General features: G+C 47.0%; 1 protein-coding gene across 5 annotated transcripts in view; it reads right to left on the bottom strand.

The window, feature by feature from the left end:
* MEIS2 (Meis homeobox 2) overlaps positions 1 to 18,221 on the bottom strand; it is a 174,716-nt gene extending 156,495 nt beyond the window's left edge. For all 5 annotated transcript variants that reach the window (XM_075426915.1, XM_075426916.1, XM_075426911.1 and 2 more), the window contains exons 1-7: positions 17,191 to 18,221; positions 15,905 to 16,137; positions 14,175 to 14,316; positions 13,844 to 13,894; positions 13,109 to 13,159; positions 12,078 to 12,227; positions 1,844 to 1,958 (exon numbers count right to left, since the gene is read on the bottom strand). In XM_075426915.1, the coding sequence (XP_075283030.1) occupies positions 1,844 to 1,958; positions 12,078 to 12,227; positions 13,109 to 13,159; positions 13,844 to 13,894; positions 14,175 to 14,316; positions 15,905 to 16,137; positions 17,191 to 17,202 (754 nt within the window). In that variant the 5' untranslated portion in view covers positions 17,203 to 18,221. The remainder of the gene's footprint in view (positions 1 to 1,843; positions 1,959 to 12,077; positions 12,228 to 13,108; positions 13,160 to 13,843; positions 13,895 to 14,174; positions 14,317 to 15,904; positions 16,138 to 17,190) is intronic.
* Between the last annotated feature and the right edge of the window lie 3,574 nt (positions 18,222 to 21,795).

Genomic DNA, 21,795 nt, shown 5'->3' with positions numbered 1-21,795 from the left:
ATTTCTTGATCACCCCAAGTTACGCAACAAGGGTGAAACAACTAGTGAAATGCAAGATCCCTTGATGTCAACACAGGGGATTTCTTTACATGAAGCATGGCTCGATAAAGAAACTTTTCTAATTTCTAAGGGGGTGCTGGGGCAGAGTGGAGATACAGGTGTGAGGAAATTTCTTACCTAGGGGTGGAGAAAACGTGCTGTGGCAGATGACTCAGAGGAATCATTTTTAAGCATGCAAACGATTTTCTGCTACACCAAGCATCTTAGCCACGATATACAATGTAAACATTTGATCAACGGTAAAGTCCATGCCCAGCTAATAGACACAACACCAATTTGCTGCTTAGCAGTCAAGCTCTCTCTTTCATTAGCTGCTGAAGCTGTAATAGTTCACGCTGGGCCTCGCACAGCTCCAATCCAACCACGTAGAAAAGAATCGTGCGTGACTCATGTTGGAGTTGGATCACACCCTGTGCCATGGCTGCTTTCTATCAGCAATAAGATTACAAATATATAAACAATTCATACAAATAGGAGACAAACCCAAACCACTCTACCAGAAACAAACTTTGCAAGTTCCTAGAATTGCAGCGCATACAACACCAGATCGTGAGACAGACGAGGGGATCTAGCTCCATGCCAAGCAGTGGGCCACGTGAGAGACGTGAAATCACGTATCTGCTCCGCCGCCTAAGCGTGGCAAATATCATGGTGGGAAACGGCCCGCAGCGCGAGGCTAGTCACAGCAGCTCTGGCCCTGAAGGCAGCTCCCCCCTCCAGTTTTGGGATCCCGCGTGGCCGGTCGGATGGCAGACCTGTCAGCTGGCCCTGCCATGTCTGTGCAACCCCGACGTCAGGGAAGCATAGCAGCAAAGTGCTGCAGATGCACGAGACGGAAGGAGCATATCGTAAGACCTTCTAAAGGTAAAGTCTCACTCACTAGGTAAGGCTTATTCTGTTTACAAAGAAAAACAAGAACGGAGCCCACCTTAAACTTCAGTCTTTAAAAAATAAACTCCGAGTCAAGATCAAAGAGTGACTTTAGACCATCTTTACCCAGCTTTTAGCGCTGAAGGCTTGACTCTCATACCGTCTGGAGTCACTTACACTTCTAATGAGCAAGTGTAAAACTCTATCATATAAGAACGACAGCCTTTGACACTCTCTCAGCATGGATACATGTGACCACACACAAGGTGCAATGCAGTAGGAAATGACACAAAAAGCCCTGAAATAACAATCAAACCTCCTGAACCCTCAAGAAGGCTTCACACTATAGATCCAGCAGAGGTTCTGTAGTTCAGGTACATCTCTATTTACCATTCTGAATCCAGATTTTCAGAGGCAGAAACAAGTCTGTACATGCAAACACTGCAAGAAACACTTTTCTGTCCAATTTGGGCTTTGCTTCTACTTTATATGATTTAGCAGCTACATAACTTCACATAGGAGTCTCTTCCCCATCTAAAACTACAGGTTAAATTCTCTGTCTGTAACGCAGCTCGAACAACTGCATCACAGCTGGAGAGTATGTCTGTCATTATATTTACTTACACCACACAAAAATAAACTGTAGATAACCAAATTTGTAAAGGAATTGGCAGAACTAATCAATTGTTATTACAAAGCTTGTTTGAAGATTAGATATTTCACTTTGGAATAATAATAAAATGCAGCTAAGTGAGTTAGGAAAAGGAAATACCGTCTCCCTAAGTTACAGCTGATTATACTGCAAGTCTGCCACTCCATGTTTACTCTAAGGCAGATGTACTGATACAATAAAAAAAGCTGGAGTTATTTTAGTCATGCCTACTTTGCGGAGGGAAAAAGTTTGACCTTTTACCTTGCTCGCTGCTGTTGTCTCCACTCTGGGAAGCGTGGCCCCCGCTGGAGGGCCCTGGTGTGCCTGCTGAGTGCGTTGAGGTTGCATCATCGTGGTCTCTCCAAGATGAAGGGTTCTGGTGTCAGAGTGCCAAGGAATTTTTTCCACGGTTCCCATTCCAATAGCAAATGAAGAACAGAAAGAAAACCGGGAGAAGAGGGGAGGAGAGGGGGAAAAGTATACACATTAGCATCTGTGAAATGTGCCAAACACCGACACTGTTTGCACAGTGTAATAATTCTTCAGCAAAGACAAGCAGAGAAGGTACAAAGATTTACTTGGTAAGATAAGGGACAGACTTTTTTTCTTCTTTAAGCTTCCCAAAGAGTTGCCTGGATTTAATTGTTTGAATAGTACTGCAGAAGAATATTTCAGGGGGAAAAAGAAAAAAAAAGTTTCTTAATGAGCCATACAGGGGGGGCGAGCATCAACCTGCACAGTTTGTGATACTGGGTGCTCACACTAGGGCCAGGACAGTTGGTATGCAAACTATCTGTTTTTGCAGACCGACTAGAGAGGGGAGGAGAGAGGAAGAGGAGGGAAACTGTTCCAAGAAGTAGAGGAGAGCGTGCATGAGAGAGGAGCATGTCCTCACACCCTACCCTCTCTCTCACCCATCTGAATGTTGGAAAAACTTCGGGAAAATGCAAAGTTGTGAAGGGGAAAAGCAAACTTTCTCTGAAAGACTTTATGTACCGGGAAAGATGCTTCCTCACCTCCCCCACCACCTTGATATGACACATTTCAAAAGACTTTCTAGATGTATCGCTCTAACAGTTCGCTTACAAGTATTGTCAAGAATAACCACCAGGTGATTATATAAAATAACACATATAGTGATTTTTATGTAATTCTTTCTACATTACTATGATAAAACGTGACAAAGAGGAACGCAGAAGACAGACATACGAAGTTTGCAAAACCTGGCTAAGACCTCAGCTACTATACTTCAGTCACATAACTCATGCGAGCTTTCTACTTTCCTGGAGCGAGGAGCTGCTATTTAAAAGGAGACGTGAGGAGAACTTAACGTTACAGTTTAGTGCTAGTTTGTTGAGTGTATTCTCCTCCTGTCCTCCTCCCCTTTCCTGATCATTCCCAATACCCTGCTGTTGCTTAAAGGAAAACAGGAATTCTACTGTACAGGAAGAGCTTTATCAGCACCACATGAAGGCAGGCAAGAGATGGAATTTCCTCTGGCAGAAAAGGAGAGCAAGAACACATGAAACAGATCAGACTAGGGGCTGGACCTGCATTACTTGTCACCTGTATGTGACAACTTGTATCAAGCGCATTATAATAATTCAGCAGCAAAACAAACAAAAAAGTCCCCCCTCAAAAAAAAAAAAACTTAAGCAATTGCTTCTTAGGTTTGATTGTGTTTTAAAGCTGCATTGTGAAATCATGCCAGGCTGTTAATGCACAAGGAGATCCTGAAAGCAGCAAGCGACAAGTTTGGGTAAATTCTTTGACCAGGACTGATTCTGACCTCGTGTACCCCATTGAGTGGTTGGAATAAGTTAAACAAAATCAACTGATTTACCCATTGTAAAATTCAGTGTAAGTGTGATTGGAATCAGGTTCCAAAATATATATTGAAACATCTCAAAGTAATCTCCTAGCACTGATTAGTACCACATGCTCTACAGCAACACAAAATAGAACTGCCAAATAACGGCTTGCTACAATACGCAGTAACATAAATCTAACAAGCCTGACCCAGATCGCAGCAGAGACAAAGAGAAGAGCCCATGACTTCAAAAGGTTCCCAGTAAAACCCTAGGTGACCAAAGAGTAAAAAGGATCCGAATCCCCCTCACCTTACACAGACACACACGTGCACCCGCATACATAGTTCCACGGCAGGAAGATATGAGTAAAATCAGAAGTCAGGCCAGGATCTGATATTCGCCTAACGTATCAATGCAGCAGGCAGCACGATAGCGCTTACAGCAGAAAGCCACCACCCCTTTCAAAACCTAGGAGGCTGATCTACCTCTCCTCACAGGGAACTGGCACAGGAAAAAAACTCCACCAAACAATAACATTTTCTGTTTATTGAGATTGTTGTATCCATTAGGTCTCAGAAATCACTATTAATACCGTAACACCTCAAAATTTCATCTACAAAAAACAAAAAAACATTTTACCATCATTTTACAGAGGCAGGTGGAAAGAAACACAAGAAGAGAGATCAGAAGTCTTGAAAGTTCAAGCAGCCCAGATGTTGTTAAAAAAAAAGAAAGAAGTTGAAAGAAGGTTAGCAAAAAGTTCAGATGAAAATAACATGCAAAAACTGAGCAACTTTCTTTACAGCCTGGATTAAAACACCGTTGTGCCTATGAGCTTCTCTTTTTATCTCTGAGTTAGGAAGCCACTCAAATAGCTTCAAGCTGAAGGCGAACAGCAGACAGGAGCTCTTCAGCCCTCTGCAGCCTCTCAGCATCAGCTGTTTGCCGGATGGTAATCAGATAAAGAGCTAGAAGAAATACATGAAAAAGGAAAGAAACAATAGCATAGCATGAGTTCAGCCCTCCAACAACTTCAGGCTGGAACCTTCTTTTGGTAAATGTAATAATTGCAACATGTTCACCTGGGCTAAACTTTTCAGGGAACACAGTGAGTTATGTTAATTTTATGCACTGCAGGTTCTCTTAAGCTGGCTGCTGTTGGAGCTCCTTATCACACATATGAAAATTATAATAATTAACTGGTAACACCTCAGATATGTTTTAAGGCAAATGTCATCCAAAGCCTATCATATGGTATTTCAAAAGCTAGACCGGCCTTTCTGTTTCAAAACTGTAACGATTTGGAAAGGATCACTGAATAAGACTTCCCGCAGCTGAAAACACTTGATGTCTCTACCAGGCTGAGCTGTTCTTGACCTCAGTTTGTAGATCCCGTCTTAGAAAGACAGACTGTGTTGACTGGGAGTTCAATGTATTTCTTGTGACACGGTTTTCTTGAGGAAGCAATTTGGCAGAATCTTGATGAAGGACAGAAATAATAAGATGATGTATTTACAAGATGCGGCAGTAGAATGTTGGATTAATTTGAAAGGGAGGGAAATAGCTAGGCTTTAATATTATAAAAAATAACAAATAACTCTAGAGGTGGAGTTTAAAGCCTTGCAAAAAGGCAGCATTATTTTGCTTTGGACTAAGATCATTGTACGTGTCAGTGAACTTCTCTTTTTCTCCCCTAGATTGTTTACAACTTTGCATTCCTCAAGAAAAACTTCTTGGCCAAATGCCTAATCATAAGTAGTTATTTTATGTATGTCTTCACAAAACATGGGACCAAATGACACATCTAATGTGTGTTTTACTAGAAACACCTTATCAGTATAGTTTAGGTATCTAGAGATATCCTGATCTAGAGCCCACTAACATTAATGGCAATTTTTTGTGTGAATATCAATGAAATTAGTATTAAGCTATCACACTGAAAAAAGAAAAATGAACAGAAAAACAGATAGCTTTAGATAAATTACCCAAACTGTTAGCGTGGCTTCTCATATCTTCTTGCAAGTTTTAGTAATAGACTTTGCAGAAAGACTTTGAAGCGTGGAGATGGTGTCTGCCAAAATGCAATTGCCTGGTTTGCGTACATGTGCGTACTATAAAATTTTCGCACACATATGACCTAAACTAATACCAGATACCGTAGAAGGTAAACAGCACACATGTATCTATTTCCAGTAGTTTTAATAATTGGGAGTCAAATACAGTGCTCCTGTTGCTCTTACCTAATTGTGTTAAAGAGCAGTGTTACCAGGAGAAAAGCAGTGAATACTGAGTAGAGCACAATAGAAGGAGATGGAAAATACATACAAGAAGCTAGGTCTCCAGGGGCAGTATTTTCTATTTGCTGGGCTACAGACTCGCAGCTGATAATGCAAGTTGTAATTAATATAAAAGCAGGAGACAATATGGGGAAAGCTTGTACTAGCAGGGCCACAGGAGATCACTCTGCTGCTATCCACTGTTTCTCATTTACACACACAGCCTTCCCTAGAAAACACAATTTTGCCAGTGTTTTTTCCCTTGAAAGTTAAAAAACAATTGATTTAGCACCACCATTGAATTTTGCTAAATCTAGAAAAGAGCAACAAAAAGGACAAGCATCTCCCGATATACAAAGCAAATCTGATGCATTACTCTTTTGTCGATGCTGCAGATCCGGGGGAAACTGGAAGAGTTTTTAACCACTGCAGGATTTCTTAACCGGAGATGTCGTAACAGAGAAATCTGATATAGGATAACCTTCTCTTAAATTGCAGTTCTTACTTTTTATGCCCAGAATTTCCATCCGGCTAATTTTCTGTGACTGTATGTAGTCCCGCTAGGACTGATTCTGATCTCACACTGCTTTTTATGGTGATATTAAAGACTCATTTAACCATAAGGAATTTGCTTCTTATTTATAACTGGGAAGTAAAATCAATCAGGCCAGCTGATACACATGCAAGTAAGCTGAGCAGGATTTGGCTCACAGGCATTGACTGAAGTTTTGAGTACACACTGAAGTTCGAGTCTGTCGCAACTGTGACAGGATCAGGCCCTTACATTTTATCAGATGAAACGGACAAACCCATTGATCTTGCAGGAACAAATAAAACACAACTTACTTTCATAAAAGAAACTAAAACGGCTGTAGAGCTCATTCTTTGTGAAGAAGGTTGGACTTAAAGGTCTGGAGGTTGCTCTGGTAAATTAATTTTGCAAGCACAAGACTGAACTGAACTGCTGATACGGACAGCATTTTCCCCTCGAATACAAGCCAAATCCTGCTCACCCTGTTTGTACAAGTAACATCTGTAAACACAGTGGAACGACTGACGTGACTGCTACCACAAAAATCTGTGTCTAGGTACCACCGTGTATCAAACGATGATACGCTATGCCAGAGAGAGAAACCTATACAGATGCATGCACATGTGTTTGTGTGTGTGCACCTGTGCGCACCTGTGTCTGTCTGTTTTGTACACATAAAGTTCAGGATGGTTTCTTAGACACTCTTGCAGAGTGCAGTAATAATAAACTTACTGTGTAAAGGAACTGTCAACACATAAATGAGCCATGAAAAACTCTAATTTGACATGATATGCATCTTTTCTAAAAAGACTACTCCTGATATTGCTAAGGTTTGTTTTGTTACAGAGCCGTGTTTAATATAACTTTCTTGTATCAGAACTACACGATTTAAGCCAAGCACAAGGCATTGTGATCGATTGGGTATTTATGTATGTATGCATATATATGTAGAGGTTTTAATTCTTGTCCCGTGATTTTGCACTTGAGGAAAGTGTCAGGAGGAATTTTTGATGCTCCTAGACAGTGGCAATGTTCTGAAAAGCTGCGGGCTTTGTATTTTCCAATTAAGACAGAAATCAGACGTGTAATCCACCTGTCAGCAAGGAACTGAGACTTGAAAAATCGGGGTTTTGTTGTTCTTTTAATTGTCCTTCTATGTCATTCTGTGTGGCTACACTTCATCTAGACTGACAGACAACTCAAACCAAAGAGGGAACACCAGCGCCAAATAGGGAGGGAAACACATCGGTTTAGTTTGAGAGAACCCAGTTTAAAATTAAAACACTCAAATTTGAGCTGTAGCGTACCTATGCAGAGTACCTTGGCCCAGCAAAAAGAGGAAATAAGTACACACCATTCTCTACAGTCTTGGAAGCTGCTGATGTTCCTTGCCCCTTCAGAATCACGGGGCTTACAGTAAGGCCTAAGTCTTGAGCCACATACTAAGAAATTTGGTTATTAAAGAAAAAAATTTGCCGTATTATTGTCGCAGTTTGCTACTTAGTTTCCCTTCTGACACACTGCAAACAGAAAAGGCGGCTTTGGGGTCTGATCCTGCATTTCTAGCGTACTGCAAACTCCCACTGAAGTCCATCAAAGTATGGCATACCTGAAGACTGCAGCAACAGGGCCCCAATTACTTCCTCATTACTAAGTGAAATCTTACCTAACGGTTTAATTATATATCTGGAACAGATGTATATTACCCTATTTTTCTTTTTCTCTCATCTGCACGATGTCAGGAATTTGCACAGACCGTTCTTCGAGAAGAAATATTTCAGAAATGTAAAATGTCTGAGGGTCCAAAAGTACAAAATAAAAGTATCTACTCATTTGAGAGCTGAAAGGTTTAATATTCAGACTAATATTTCTCTTCTACAGCTAAGGCATCGGATTTCTAATCTGTCATCAGTCCTTTTATAAAGAAGAGATGTATGTATATTTCTATCCATTTGTAATTATATTTTATGAATTATGATCTGTATATTATTACCTCTCAGCTGCAAATTGACTAGAACATATAAACAAATATCAGAAAGACTGAGACCCTGATCCCGCTCCCACGAAAGCCAGCAGAAGGAGAGCCATAAATTTCTACGGTAGAATTACTAGGCTTCAAAGTAGGTTTGTGCTAAAGGAAGAATTGTGTGGCACCAGGTGAAGCCAGGTACAGAAGATATGTAATTAAAGTACAAAATGTTATCATATGCTGGAAAAAGTTTTAAAATGTCCGAATTTTACAAGCACTACGTTTTTCGGACTTGAATAGCTCTAAAGGGGAAAAAAAAAAAAAAGATTTGCTGGCAATCTGAACAGATATTTGAAGCTGAACATAGAATGCAGGATAGGGCCCACAAAGTTTATATTGAACAATAATAAATTGTCTGTGCTGGGAAACTCCACTTTAACTGCAGCTGGAAAGGTTTCTTTCCTCATTTCTTTTCTTCCCCCCCCCCCCCCCCCCGCAACTGATCTGGTTCAGCCAGGGCATAGCTGTAATTACCTTCTTCCCATCTACAGCTAATACCTCAGAGCAATAAAAAATATGAGGGTGTTAAAAATTCAAACACTAATTATGGGCTGTTATATTTACTAAACACAGCAGAGTAATAACAAAAGTTTCAGCTTCTTGTGGCCAGCGCTGCACTATTTGATCTACCAAGTCCCTGGACCCTTTACACTTACTGTATTACATAACAGCTAATAGTGCACTAAAATAAAATTTGGTAAACACATTTATTACCAAACACGTATAGCACAACCACTTACAGCTGTAAGTGCTTTTTCCAGCACAGGTATATCTCTGGAGAGTCTGTTCCTTTGTTGATTTTGGGTTTTGTTTCCAATTAATATAGCTGCATAAATAGCAGAGCGGTAGATTTTGACAAGGGAAGCATGCACTATCTGAGTACCCCATTTAAAGTCTTACAGTAAATATCGGCCAGTCCTACAGTTCTTTCTGTTACTTTCCCTGTGCTTGTTTTCAGGTCTAGCGAAGGAACAACACTCAGAGAGGCCTTCGTTCCTAGTTCAGCACTGCCACTGTCACCGCTACCACCCCTCACATTCACATTAAGCACACGCAGTGTAGCTTCATACCACTTAATAAGAATAGAGGTGTGTGGATTTTTGGGGTGTCAAACAGCTGTCACAAGCTGTCACAAACTCTCACCTCCACAAGAGAAGCCTTGGCGCACAACAAATTAAACTACACTTCTTTTTGGCTATCATTATTCATAGCCAATCACTAGAAATGCTCCTGGTATTTCATGTGCAAATAAAACCAGGAGGGGAAGACCCGTGGATCAGAACAGCCGGCCAACACATGAAACAGAGGAAACAACATGCTGTCTCTGTCCTTCTGAAGTGGCTCATCATCACCACTGCACCAACTTTCACCAAATGAGATCTAGCCTGAGGCTATGTATTAAATATGCATATCAAAGCAAATGAAAAAATAAACCTGGAGAGTCAAATTGGACAAATTTACATGCTTGAACTACTACATTTTCAGGTAGATGCTCACAAATGATAGCTCGTTTTTTGATACTCTTGCACGTTTATATTAGCCGTTTTTTAAAGCTTTTCCTTCTTTTATGAATAAAAGTAGATTTCTTCCCACTAGAACCTTGTACAGTGCAAATATAAAGGTGTACACACACAGTAGTTCGACTAAGATATAAAAGAGTGTTAAAGTTTTGTTGGGAAAACAAGCTAATACACACACACACACACAAAATCCAATAAGGAGACACACATTTCCCAAAACGCATGAATAAAATGTAACTATGTGATACAACTCTTCATTTCCCAGTTGGTGTTCTGGTTGCACAAATTATTGCTTCCTTTCAAAACAAATAGCAGGGGGCTAAAGTAAAAATGTTATAGCTCAAATCTCCAGGAAATAAAAGGCTTTAAATTATAATACCCAATGAAGTGGCAAACCCTAACGGGTGCAAGATAAATGGGTTGTCATATATATTTGAGTTTGGTTTTTGGGCCACAAAAGCAAGAGGAGATTCTTCTTCGGGAAGATAATAGTTATCAAATTATCAAAATGCTAACCCCCTCCATCCCTGTCCTATCATTGTGTGTGAATTTAAATATTATAATGGAGCACTGCAAATTGGCTTGAGCATTCGCCATCTGCCAGAACCCTAAACAGGCTAGTTTATCTAATCTCTTCAATATAAACATAAGCATGCTCCATTTCTACCCTTCCACTTGAAACACACTCTTGTAAAGAAACTATACTGGAGAAAAGTGTACTTTTTTTTTTTTCTGTTGCTCTGAACTATACGCGATGACCCCCTATCTTTCAGGTTGCCACTCATTTAAATTTCTTTTCTGGTACTGTTCCAGAATACTTATGCACACGAATTTAGGGTTGTAAAATGCCATAAAACAAATATTTTTGAAATACTGTCATGCCTCATAGAGTTTATTATCTACGTGTGAGATAGCTGATAAGCAGAGAAACTTTCAGGAACCTCTGCATACATTCTGTTTCTCTCAAAATAATAGATTTAAAATGTAAAACATCGCAAAAAACTTGTCCTTCAATGTTTACCGAATACAAATGAGAAAATGAAAGCTAAGGCTTGAGTCCAAAAATATTTCCCGGGCTCTGGAACGAAGCCGTGCCAGGAGGAGGGCATTTAGAAGAATTTATTATTATTTTATCTCCCAATTCAGCTTCAGTCCAGGTCTAATGTAATTATCAAATAAGCACACAAACACCGTGTTCTCAAAGCAAACAAAAGCTCCTAGGAAGCTCATTCTCCCCGGGCTTACTGCTACTCTTCTTAATACACTGGGAAATGAAGGCAGGCGTCTGTGCAGAAAGCATGGTTAACTTCACACCGGGTGTTAAATTAATATTTCAACCGCTAAAATATTAGACTGTATCATTTAGATTACGAGTTCAATTGAATCTAAAACTGTGTAAACCCCTTTTCCCCCCAGGGAAGCGTTCCTATAAATAAACTAGAGTTCACACCCACTCTTTTTAACCAGAGCTATTCCTTCCTCTTTCTGCGGTACCAGCTGCAATCTTTCCCTTCACCTCCCGAAGTCTCTCCGCGTCTCCGGCTTTTGAAGGATCGCAGGAGCCGCTCCAAAACCCGGAAAAACAAAGGCACTCTCCTCACCACGCACGCCTGCCTTCAGTCCTACACACAGAACGCGAATTCACCGACTCCTAAAGTGTTAAAATCAACCGCTAACCTACGGTTACTCAATCATCATTCTCTCCAGCTTTCTGTAATACATTGTTAATAATTGCTTCATCAAGGTTACTGTCTTTTATTATGAAGATGCTTCAGGCGTTTGGCAATAAGTCCATATTCTGACATTAAGTTGCTATAAAGCACAAGCATTGGAAACTCTAACGTGCTAACCCTTTTTTTTTTTTAATGCTATGTGGTATTGCCAATAATTCTCATCACTTGTCATCCCCACGAGAGGGGAGGGGGGAGCAAACCAGCAAACTTTCTCCCTAACTTTCTTGTCTCTGTTTCCTTACTTTGCCGCATTGATTACCAAGCTGGCACAGCAGAAGAGAAAGCACCGATCCCCGCATCCAGCCGACGGTTTGCCAGCTCTCCGGGCCGCCCAGCCCGGGAAACTTTAGGAACCATGGCAAACTGGCTGCTTTACGGGTGGAAACGGCAGGAACCTTTCGCACTGCCACAACTTTGCAAAGCGAGAGGGAAGAAAGTGTAAAGATGGAATCCGAGCTTGCAAGAGGTTAAAGTAGGCATGAAAACGGTAATTATAAACAGCAGACAAGAGCAGCAAAACAATGAAATCGAGGACAGGTCCTCTAAGCAGGTCAAAGTCTTAAAAAGTGCCATAAAGAAAGCAGCAGGACTTACATGATCGGCTAAATTCGTGGAAGATCCTGAGAGTTCTTCGTGGTCTGATTTGGAGCTGCCATCCCTTTCATCAATAACGAGGTCTATTGGCATTTTTCCTTTCAAACAACTAATGTACCGATGGCAGAAGTTATCGCACAATTCATGAACCTGCAAACAGTAACAAGAATAATAGCATTAATAAGGGAAAAATATCGGATTGCAAACCTTTTTTCTTTTTTTCTTTTTTGGTAGCAAGAACAACCCTCTGATCTGCTCCACAAGTAACTCTAATTAAGGGGCACAATAGTTGAAGGCAAGGAAACAATAGAGAAATTGTTGCAGCGCGTATTATTCTCTAGAGACTTGCCGCAGCAACAAGTTAGAGAGAGAGAGAGAGAGATACTGGGCTCAGTCTGGTGTGCGGAGGGAAGCCCGACGTGTTGATAACATCAGAGCACTGGGAGCTGGACCCGAGCGGTATCTCTGGAGCACACACAGCCCAGACAGGTACAACTAGTCACTCGGGACGGGATCGGTTTAAACCGGGCCGAAAACCGCGGTCGGAGTGGCCGGCAGCAGCCAAAGCCAGCTTCGCGGGCAGAGCCGGTCCCGTCCCGGGGCGCAGCCCCCTCCCCACGCCGCGCAGGGCCCCGGCCTCCTCCCGACCCTCGGTGCTGGCTCGGGGCTAACGCGCCTGCCGGGGCTGGGGAAGGGCGGGAGCGCTTGCATTTCTCTGGTTGTTAAGCGTGCTGTTTCCGAGTCGGGAATGGAGCTTCTGCCGAGGGACGGGGCGAGAGGGGTGGAAGGGGCTCAGTGACACGGACATCTACCGGCTCGGCTGAAATTACGCCGGGAGAAAAAGTAATGATAATGCCGGGCTGGGCTGGGCATGGCTGTCGGGTGTCACATGCTGCGATGGCACAGGTCACGGTGTCACACTGCGTTTCCCCTGTCTCCTCTGGCCGTGTTTACAAGTCTTCCCAAGAGTCGGGGGGCAGGGGGGGGAGGGAAGGAACGCCTTGCCCCCTGCCCGCCCCGCTGGCTCTTACCTTTTCTAATTCCAAAAGGTGAAACCTTAGTACTTGTATTGCTTGAATCATCTGCAAGAAAGTTTTGAACGAGGGGTTACGGTGGGGCCGAGGGGGAGCGGAGGGCTGCCGGGGCGCGCAGTCATCAGCCAGGATTTCGGCTCATCGGCCACGCTTGAACAATTCCGATCAACTTTTACCCAAGCACTCGATTTTTAGCGTATTTATTCCAGGAGCAGTGATTAGCGCTTTATTACCGACATCTCGGAGGAAACCTCGGTCCTCCTTCGCTCGCTCCCTCCCAGCACCCCGGCCCTCACCTCGGAGGGTCCGCAGGGAAGTCAAGCCCACCCCCCCACCTCCCCCACCCCCCCACCGCCTGCAGGAGGAAGGGGAGGGGAAGGATGAATAGTTTGGCATCTTCTTTACAAGCGGATTTAGGCGCTCTGAATATTGAAATCGTTCACATTAGCAAAAGAATTACGTTAGGAGTCTCCGGCTCTCTCTTCCTAAGCAGTGATTTCCTTCGCTTTAGCTTCCTCCCGCGGCTTTCAAGCGCTGGGGCCGCGGGACTTGCCCCGGCTCACTTCAGAAGCTTTCAGATCTTTGAAGCCCTCTCGACGGTGGCTCCCGGTCCCCCCCGGCCCTCCCAGCCCGGTTCCCCGGGCCGGCAGCCGCCCGCCTGCCCTTCGGTGAGGGTCGGGAAGGGCGGCAGAGGGGGAAGGGGGGTGGGGGGGAAGGGTGAGCAGGCCTTACCAAATTGTCCAACTCTGGGTTTGAAGAAAAAAGTGGTTTTTCAGCGCGGACCTGCGGGGAGAAGGAAAAGCAGTGTGAATTCCAGCTTCTCTCCTCAGCCCAGTAACGGAACCACTCGAAGGCGTGGGGGGGGGGGGGGGGGGGGGGGGGGGGGGGGGAAGAGGGGCTCACGGTGGAGGGGGGTCGGGGCAACCCCTCCGCTCCCGCCAGCCCACCCCCCCGGCGGCCGGGGACCGGCCGCCGGGGGGGTGGGCTGGCGGGAGCGGAGGGGCTGCCCGGGCGCGGGAGGGCCGGGGTGGATTGGGGGGAGGGTTGAGGGGGGGGTCCGGACCTGTTTGGCGAAGACGGCGATGTCCTCGTTGAAGGAGTCGGAGGAGCAGACGTCCCCTCCGGCCACGCCGGGCTCCCGGGGGGTGCAGGTCGCCAGCTCGCACTTCTCGAAGACCAGAGCTAAGAGGGGGAACAGCGGGTGCCTACCGGGCAGTGGCACACAAAGAGAGGGGAGGGGGGTGGGGGAGAGGGGGGAAAGAAGAGCTCGAATCAACAAGTTTTTTTGTTGGTTTTTTTTTTTTTGAAGTACGCGGACACACGGACACGGCCGCGCTCTGCATCCTCGCAGCGGTGCTCAGGGCAGAGTAGGGGAAAACAACACTTTAAAACAAAAACGGGGTTGCGGGCTTTTTGTATTATTATTATTTATTTTTTCCCTTTCCCCTTTTGAAATCGCCGTGCCCGCGCCGCATCCCCCGTGCAGTCCCCACAGAAGAGGACAAAAGTGACCTCTTCTCCCGACGCGCCAAGCACCGCTCACGCAGGGCCGGCAGCTCAGCCGGGAACCTCACACTTTTCGCCACAGCTTAAAACAACGCGAAACCGGGAAGATCCCATCCCTGCCCTCCAGCTACGACCTGAAACGAGCAGCGCGGCTGGGCAAACTGCAAACTACTTCATACGTAATTTTTTTTTTTTTTTCCGAGGGGCCTGCTAACAAAAATGTGGTGAAGTTTCCTGGCTTAGGAAGCACACCCAAGTAAAATACCAGCTGTCCAGATAAGTGAGCTGGGGAGGGGGTGGAGGGAGGGAGCACTTCGAGAAATATTTTCCCATAGTTGGTGTAGTCAGGCAAAAAAAAAAAAAAGAAAAATTTATCTGCGTGCTAAGTAGTAAGCATGCACTCGTCTCTGTTCCCCTTTGGTGCCTGACCAAGGCCCCGCACTCTGTCGGGGATGTTACTGTCTCTCCTTTCAGGATCATTTGATATTTTTTCTAAAAGGCACCGGAGGGAACCGGTGTCATTCCCCCCAAGCAATGCCCTGGCACAGGCTTGAGTTTTGCCGGGTGCGCCTTGCTTTTTCCTCGCGTTCTTTCTTTCCTGAACAGAAAACTAAGCTCGGTGTCCCCGATGTGTTTATTCCTTCTGTCTCAGGGAAGAGCTGCTTGCGAGGAGCGGATCGCTTTTACTCTTCCTACCTTCCGCGATGTGAACAGCTCTTTATTTACAGTGTTGGGAGAGTGTTATTGTGGCACGGAGGAGAACACCAGAACCACACTCCTCCGCCTAAAATCCAGAGCAACGAGAGCCACCGCTCCTGTCTGAACTCCTAACTGGGGCCTTTCCCAGAAAGACAAAAAACCCAAGGGGAAAAAAAAAAAAAAAAGAAAGGAGGAAAAAAAGGATAATTGTAGGGGGGGAAAAAAAAGAAAAAAAAAGAAAGAGAAGGCAACGTGACGTGCCCCCAGGCCAGCCCCTCTCCCCGAGGGGTCTCTGTTTCCAGGATCCGTTTCCCGCGGGCGCCGGCACCTCTGCGGAAGGTCAGGCCGGGACCGCGCTCGCCCGGGCAGGGCCCGCAGCGCCGGTGCCCCCGCCCGGGTCCCCTGTCCCCCCCCCTTCCCCCCCCCCCCCCCCGGAGCGGGCGGCTGGGGGCTCCAGGGCCGCCCCCCTCCAGCCGGGGCTCCTCTGGCCCCGCTCCGGGGCTCTGCTGCCCGCGGGACCCCCCGCTCCCGCCCCGCTACCGCTCCGCGGGCACCGGCGCTGCCGAGCCGGGCCCCGGCGGCACCTACCCATAGATCGCGTCCTTGTCCCGCTTCAGGGCGTCGTTGACAGCGGAGCCCATGCTGGCCGGCATGACGTTGGGGTGCGGGGCGTGGGCGCCGTAGTGCTGCCCGGCGTGGAGCGGCGGGCCATGGTTGAGGTGGTGCACCGGGGGGATCGGCCGGGGGGCGTGGGGGTCCCCGTACATGGACGCCGGCACCCCTACTCCGTCCATCCCGCCGTAGTGGGGCAGCTCATCGTACTGTCAGAGAACGGGCCGGAAGAGCAGGGAGAAAGAGAAAGGGGGGAAGAGAGAGAGAGAGGGAGGGAGGGAGGGAGGGAGGGAGGAAGGGAGGGAGGAATAAAAAAACAAACAAACAACAACAACAAAAGTCAGAAGAGAGTGAAACACCCGGACAGACACAAACAAAGCGAACCAAAACAAGAACGGCCACAACGGAGAGAGAAATGTGCGAAAGGAAAATCGACCGGGACCGGGAGCAGAGGCTGGAGAGGCTGAGGGAGCAGTGGGGGTGCGGGGAGAGGGAAAGGGGGAAAGCGTGTGTGTGTGGTGTGTGTGCCCGCCCGCCTGCCCGCCTGCCTGCCTGGGTGGGGGGAGCCCGTCCGCTGCGGCACGGGCGGGAGAAACCCTGGCGAGGAAACGGGGATGAAAAGGAAGGAAACAGAGGAGAGAAACTAGAGTTGCTCCGCGTTAGAAAGGAAGGGCGGAAAAAGAAAAAAAAAGAGGAAAAAAAGAATAAACAAGCAGAATCAAAAGCAACTCTGTAAGTAAATCAACGCTGGGAAGGAGAGAGGAAAGGTAGGGTGCGTCGGGGGAGAGGGGAGATAAAGGGGGAAATAATCTGAAAGTTACCAGAAACATTATTTAGTAGCAATTCCCCTTGTCCTTGTCAAAGCCAGAGACCGAAAAAAAATTTTAAAAAAAGAAAAAAAAAGGCAGCTATATGTGCATACATATATATACGTTGGTATATACCCGGACACACATGTGGATTTCTCGGCAGCGGCGGCGGCAGCCGGGCTCTCCCCGTGCAGCCGCGCTGCCGGGCGGGCGGGGAGCGGGGAGACCGCGCTGCCGGGGGAGCAGCCGCGGAGGAGAACAGCGTGGAACGACTGCGGAGGGAGAGACACAGACGGAGAGACACGCACGCACACAGAAAGCTAGTGAATAATTTTCGCTGCTATTTTTTTAATCGTGGCCGCCATCATCATCAGCAACAGAGGAGAGCAAATCGGACAGGCCCCTCTTAAGAGAGGATTTATATATAGGTAAGTGTTGGAGATTTAAACCTACCCTTTGCGCCATCAGTCTGCGCTCCAATAAACTCCTGGATGTGTCGTATATTTAATATCCCAGTCCAGCAAAGAAAGTGATTTAGAGTGAAGAAGAAGAAGGTTCCTTTTTTTTTTTTTTTTTGTGCAACCCGCTTATAGACTTCTCCTATCCTCCAATATGGGTAAATAATAATAATAACAACAACAATAACAACAACGATAATATATAAAAAACAGTCAAGAACCACGATGAGTTTCTGTGTTTTCTTCTTTTTTTCTCTCTCTTTCTCTCTTTCCTTTTTCTCTCTCTTTTTCCTTTTTTCTTTCTCTACGCAAAAAAAAAAAAAAAAAAAAAAAAATTGTCAAGCCCCCAAACTGAAGGTTACGATCGGCCCGTCAGCAACCCACATGTAACCAAACTGTCGTGTCTCATGGCTTTTTGCCACTCCAGCTGTCAATCAAAGCCAGGGAATGTCAAGGTAGTGAATGAATGATGGTTGATGATGATGAAGAAGAGAGGAGGAATCTTTTTAACCCCGGTTTCTTCTTCCAGTAACTCCGCGCTGGGGTTCTGCCTTTTAGGATGGAGATTGGGTTGGTTGGTTTGGTTTTGGTTTTTGTTTTTTTGGTTTTTTTCTCTCTCTTTTTTTTTAAGTACTGTGAAGGGGGGTGGGGGAGATGCGAAGAAGAAAAATTGAGTAGTTTGCAAAGCCCGGACTTCCCCCTCTCTCCCGTTTGGGTTGTTGGTTTGGTTTTTTTGTTTTTTTGTTTTTTTTGTTTTTTCCTTTTTTTCCTCCTCCTCCTCCTCCTCCTCCTCCTCCTCCCGGCAGGTATTTTGCCTCGCTGGCTGCCTGGCTCCCGGGGACGAGCGGGTGTCAGCGGGTGCGGGCAGGTTGGCTGCCGGCTGCCTTATAGAAGCGGCTCAGTTTCGCGGCGCTGATCGGCGGGAGAATGAAGTGACGGAACCCGGAAGTGGCGGTGGCCATAGCCAGTCCTGCAGCGCGGCGGCGGCGGCGGCGGCGGGGAGCGGCGGCGGGGAGCGGCGGCGGGGAGCGGCGGCGGCGGCGGGGCGCGGCGGTGGCGGCGGGGCGCGGCGCGGAGCGCGGCGGCGGGGCGCGGGCGCGGGGCGCCCCAGCCGTTGGAGCGCCGGGGATGCGCAGCGCGGCGGCGGGGCGGCCGCGGGGCCGCGCGGGGGGAGCCGCGCAGCAGCCCCTGCCCCGAGCGGAGCAACGCGTGTAGGAAGGAGCGAGCGAGCGTGCGAGAGAGAGGGAGGGAGGGAGGGAGCGAGGGAGGGAGGAGGGAGGGAGGAGGGAGCGAGCGAGGGAGGGAGGGAGGAGGGAGGAGGGAGGGGAGGAAGGACGGGGAGAGTGCTCGTGTGCGAGAGGGGGGAGAAGCAGGGGAAAACTGCAGAGAGCGAGGAGAAAAGTGCGTTAGGAGCCCAGCCCCGGGTCGGTTTGCGCTAGGTTATTTCGGCGACAAAATATCTCGCCGGTGAACCGCGGCGTTCGGCGCCTGCCCCGCTCCGCGCCGGGCTGCTCGCTCCGATCGCCGGCCGCCGCCCGGGCCGCGGGCGATGCGCCAGTGCGGGGGCAGGGGAGCTGCTGCGGGGCGGGCGGGGGGGGGGGGGGGGGGGACAGCGTCCCCGCCGCCGGGACACGCGTGGCCGCTCCGCTCTGACAGCCCGGCGTGCCCCGCGGAGAACTAGTTTCCCAGGGCGCGGGGAGAGCGCCCGGTTCAAACGGCGCCCGGCACCGCTCCCCGCTAACCGACCGCTGCTACCGAGCGCGCCGCGGATGCCTCGGGGGGGGGGGAGGGCTGGGGAGGGGGGGGGACATCCCTCTTAGTCTTGCGATTAGGCTGCCAGGCTTTGAGAAGGGCTGAGAAACAAAGTCACGCTCAGCCTTTTGTAGGGGAGATCCAGATGTTACGAAGATTCCTTTTCTTATTATTTGTTTTATTCTTTGGTTTGCGCGTCCCTTCGGGGCGGCTCCGGCGGTTGAGCGCCGCGTTCCGCGTGCGCGCGTTGCGGACTCTGCCGTACATCGGCGTCGCGCTGGGGGAACGTATGCCGAAGTATTAGCTCGGTAATGCCTTCTAATGGTAGTGCTAATTACAGCGGGGTTATTTAGCAAATTAAGTGAGACGGTGCACACCTCCCCCCCCCCCCCCCCGAACACCAGATGAACTTTTCCACACGCGCACACACACACGTAGGCGAATTTTGGTGTGTTTCCCTCCCCCAGTCGCTTGGCCGGAGCTAAACCGTGCCTCACCTCCGAACAGTCAATTACCAGAGCTACCCGGGATCATCAATCATGGGGGACGCTGGAAGTTTGGGGGAGGAGCGATGGTCAAACTATCGATTGCTGCAGTTTTGTCCTCCCCAACCCCCCACCCTCGTTCACGGTCCCCTGCTCATAAAATCTAAAACAGACTATCCCGTTAATAGTGGGATTTATCAATGATTATCTACCCGGTTGTGAGTGTGGCCTCATACATAGATGGATTTTTTTTTAAATACACGGCAGAAAAATACGATTTATTCAGTTAGGTTTTGTTCGGGTTTGGTTTGCTTTCCGTGATGAGGACTATGCTTCTAAGATTTTTTTTTTTTTTTTTTTAAACTTTAAGAAAATGACTCAAGGGATAGTTGCAGATATTTGGCCTGATTTTAATAGGCGCAGGGAAGGAGCTCCAGAGGTCAATAAACCCCTCCAAAATGATGAATGATTGAGTACCTGTGATGATGATAGTGATTACCGGAGCAATTAAACAGTTTGATTAAATGAGCCATCATAACAATGATGACTGCGGGAAATCAGCCCTCACATATAAAGAAAGATAGTGTGGAGGGCTGACAAACGCCAGTGGGCATTCCTGCGTGTTCCGATCGCGCCGAGCCCTGCAGAGTGCGGCTGCATTGACAAACGGTGGGGGGGGGAGATGGAGGAAAGTCCCTCTCCTACTTTTAGCCAGAGTTGCACCCTGCTTAAAACCCGCCAGCAGCCGGAGAGCAGACCCGTTTTTTTTTCCCTAGAGGATCTCCTCCAAGATTAAAGCTAGTCCTAAGAGCAACCGAATTGCTGTGACTGACTTTCACGGGACTGTAAAGAGAGGTGAGTAAAAAAGCCCTTAGTATGTAGATCTCTCTCAAACAGTGGTTAAGGCGATTCATTTCGCAGGGAAAAAGCCAGTCTTCTTGTGCAGTATTTTATACTCTGTCGTATAAATTGGTAACGTAATTCAAGATATTCATGGTAATGAATGCTTGGCTAATCCTCTGGGTGCGCGGAGACCTACAGAGCAGTAGGTTATGCAAATCCTTTCCTACTTTTACAGCTGTAGTTTTCTAACAGATTTTTTTTTTTTGAGAGAGCTAGTCATCGGTGAGTGATATTTGGTTTTTTTTCTTCCTCTCCCCCCCCCCGCCAGCCGTCTCTCCCCCCCCCCCCCCCCCCCCGCCCCAGAGATGCCGGATTTCTAAATTTGCGGGGAACCATTTGCTCGTGATACAGCCCATGCAGCCGGCTTAGAGGACGTGTTTAAAATATCTGTAGCTTCCAAACTTGCTTTTTTAACCGAGGCAGTGCAAACCCGGAGCCTTGGCTCTTGAGATATGCAAGTGTGTCTCATTTCAAATAGTTTCGGTATCACCAAAGAAGAGGTCTTTCCTTGTAACGTGGCCGTGCAAAAGTAATCTGGCTCTATTGAAGGCTCCACGTATTTGTTCAGACCTCAAGCTGTGGGAGAGGTTCATCAGTTTTCTTCTCAAAAAGAAGTTTTTAGATGACTTGGCTCCCATAGAAGAAAGCGCCTCATTGCTAAGGATATAATTTTAGACCTGATTTTTTTTTTCCATAATGCTGTTTTTCACAGAAGTGCCTGTAGATCTCAGTTCTCCTGACTAAGAAATTGTTAGAAAGCAATCTAAAATCAAAGCTGCAAAAAAAGCAGCCAAAGATTGTTGCAGTGTTCAATGCTGCTCCTTTCACTTGTTCCTTTTTTTTTTTCTTCTCCCCCCCCCCCCCCCCCGCTCCCCCAAACTAATTAACCCCCTGCGTAGGTTTGCCCTGCTGTGCATGTGTGTAATGTGGGACAAGGACCAACTTTTAAAAATTATTTTAACTTGATAGAAAGTGAAATTTCATATGGTAAATGAAGGGCTTTCCTGTTCCTCCTGTGCTTTTTTTTTTTTTCCCGTGAAAAGAGTTGAAGCCTTTTTCCTCTTCACTATCCCAGTGGATTAAAGCACACAGAGAACATGGTTTATAAAGCGCTACAGTTTAGCCATTAAAAAGGAATCTCAATTTAGCGCCCTTAAGTGAAAGTACTCAGCTATTAACAAAGATGCTGTTGGGAACTCGGAGGAAAATGGGATACGTGCGTGCAGGGGGTGGGGGCTTCCACATTCTTAGATAATTTTTTATTTATCCCCCCCCCCCCGCCTGATGACATATTTCATTTAAAACACAGTAATTCGGGAAAATTAAATTGGCTAATTTCCATTTCTCGTGCATCACTTTCACAGCGAAGGCTGTTTCCAGGAAAAGTGTGAGAGACGAGTCGGTGGGGTGTGTGTGTCTGTCTGTTTGGGCTTTCCCCCCCCCCCCCCCCTTTATTTATT

The sequence above is a fragment of the Opisthocomus hoazin genome, chromosome 7, assembly GCF_030867145.1.
Source record: "Opisthocomus hoazin isolate bOpiHoa1 chromosome 7, bOpiHoa1.hap1, whole genome shotgun sequence".
NCBI classification, from domain to species: Eukaryota; Metazoa; Chordata; class Aves; order Opisthocomiformes; family Opisthocomidae; genus Opisthocomus; species Opisthocomus hoazin.
This window is presented reverse-complemented; position numbering and strand designations above follow the sequence as displayed.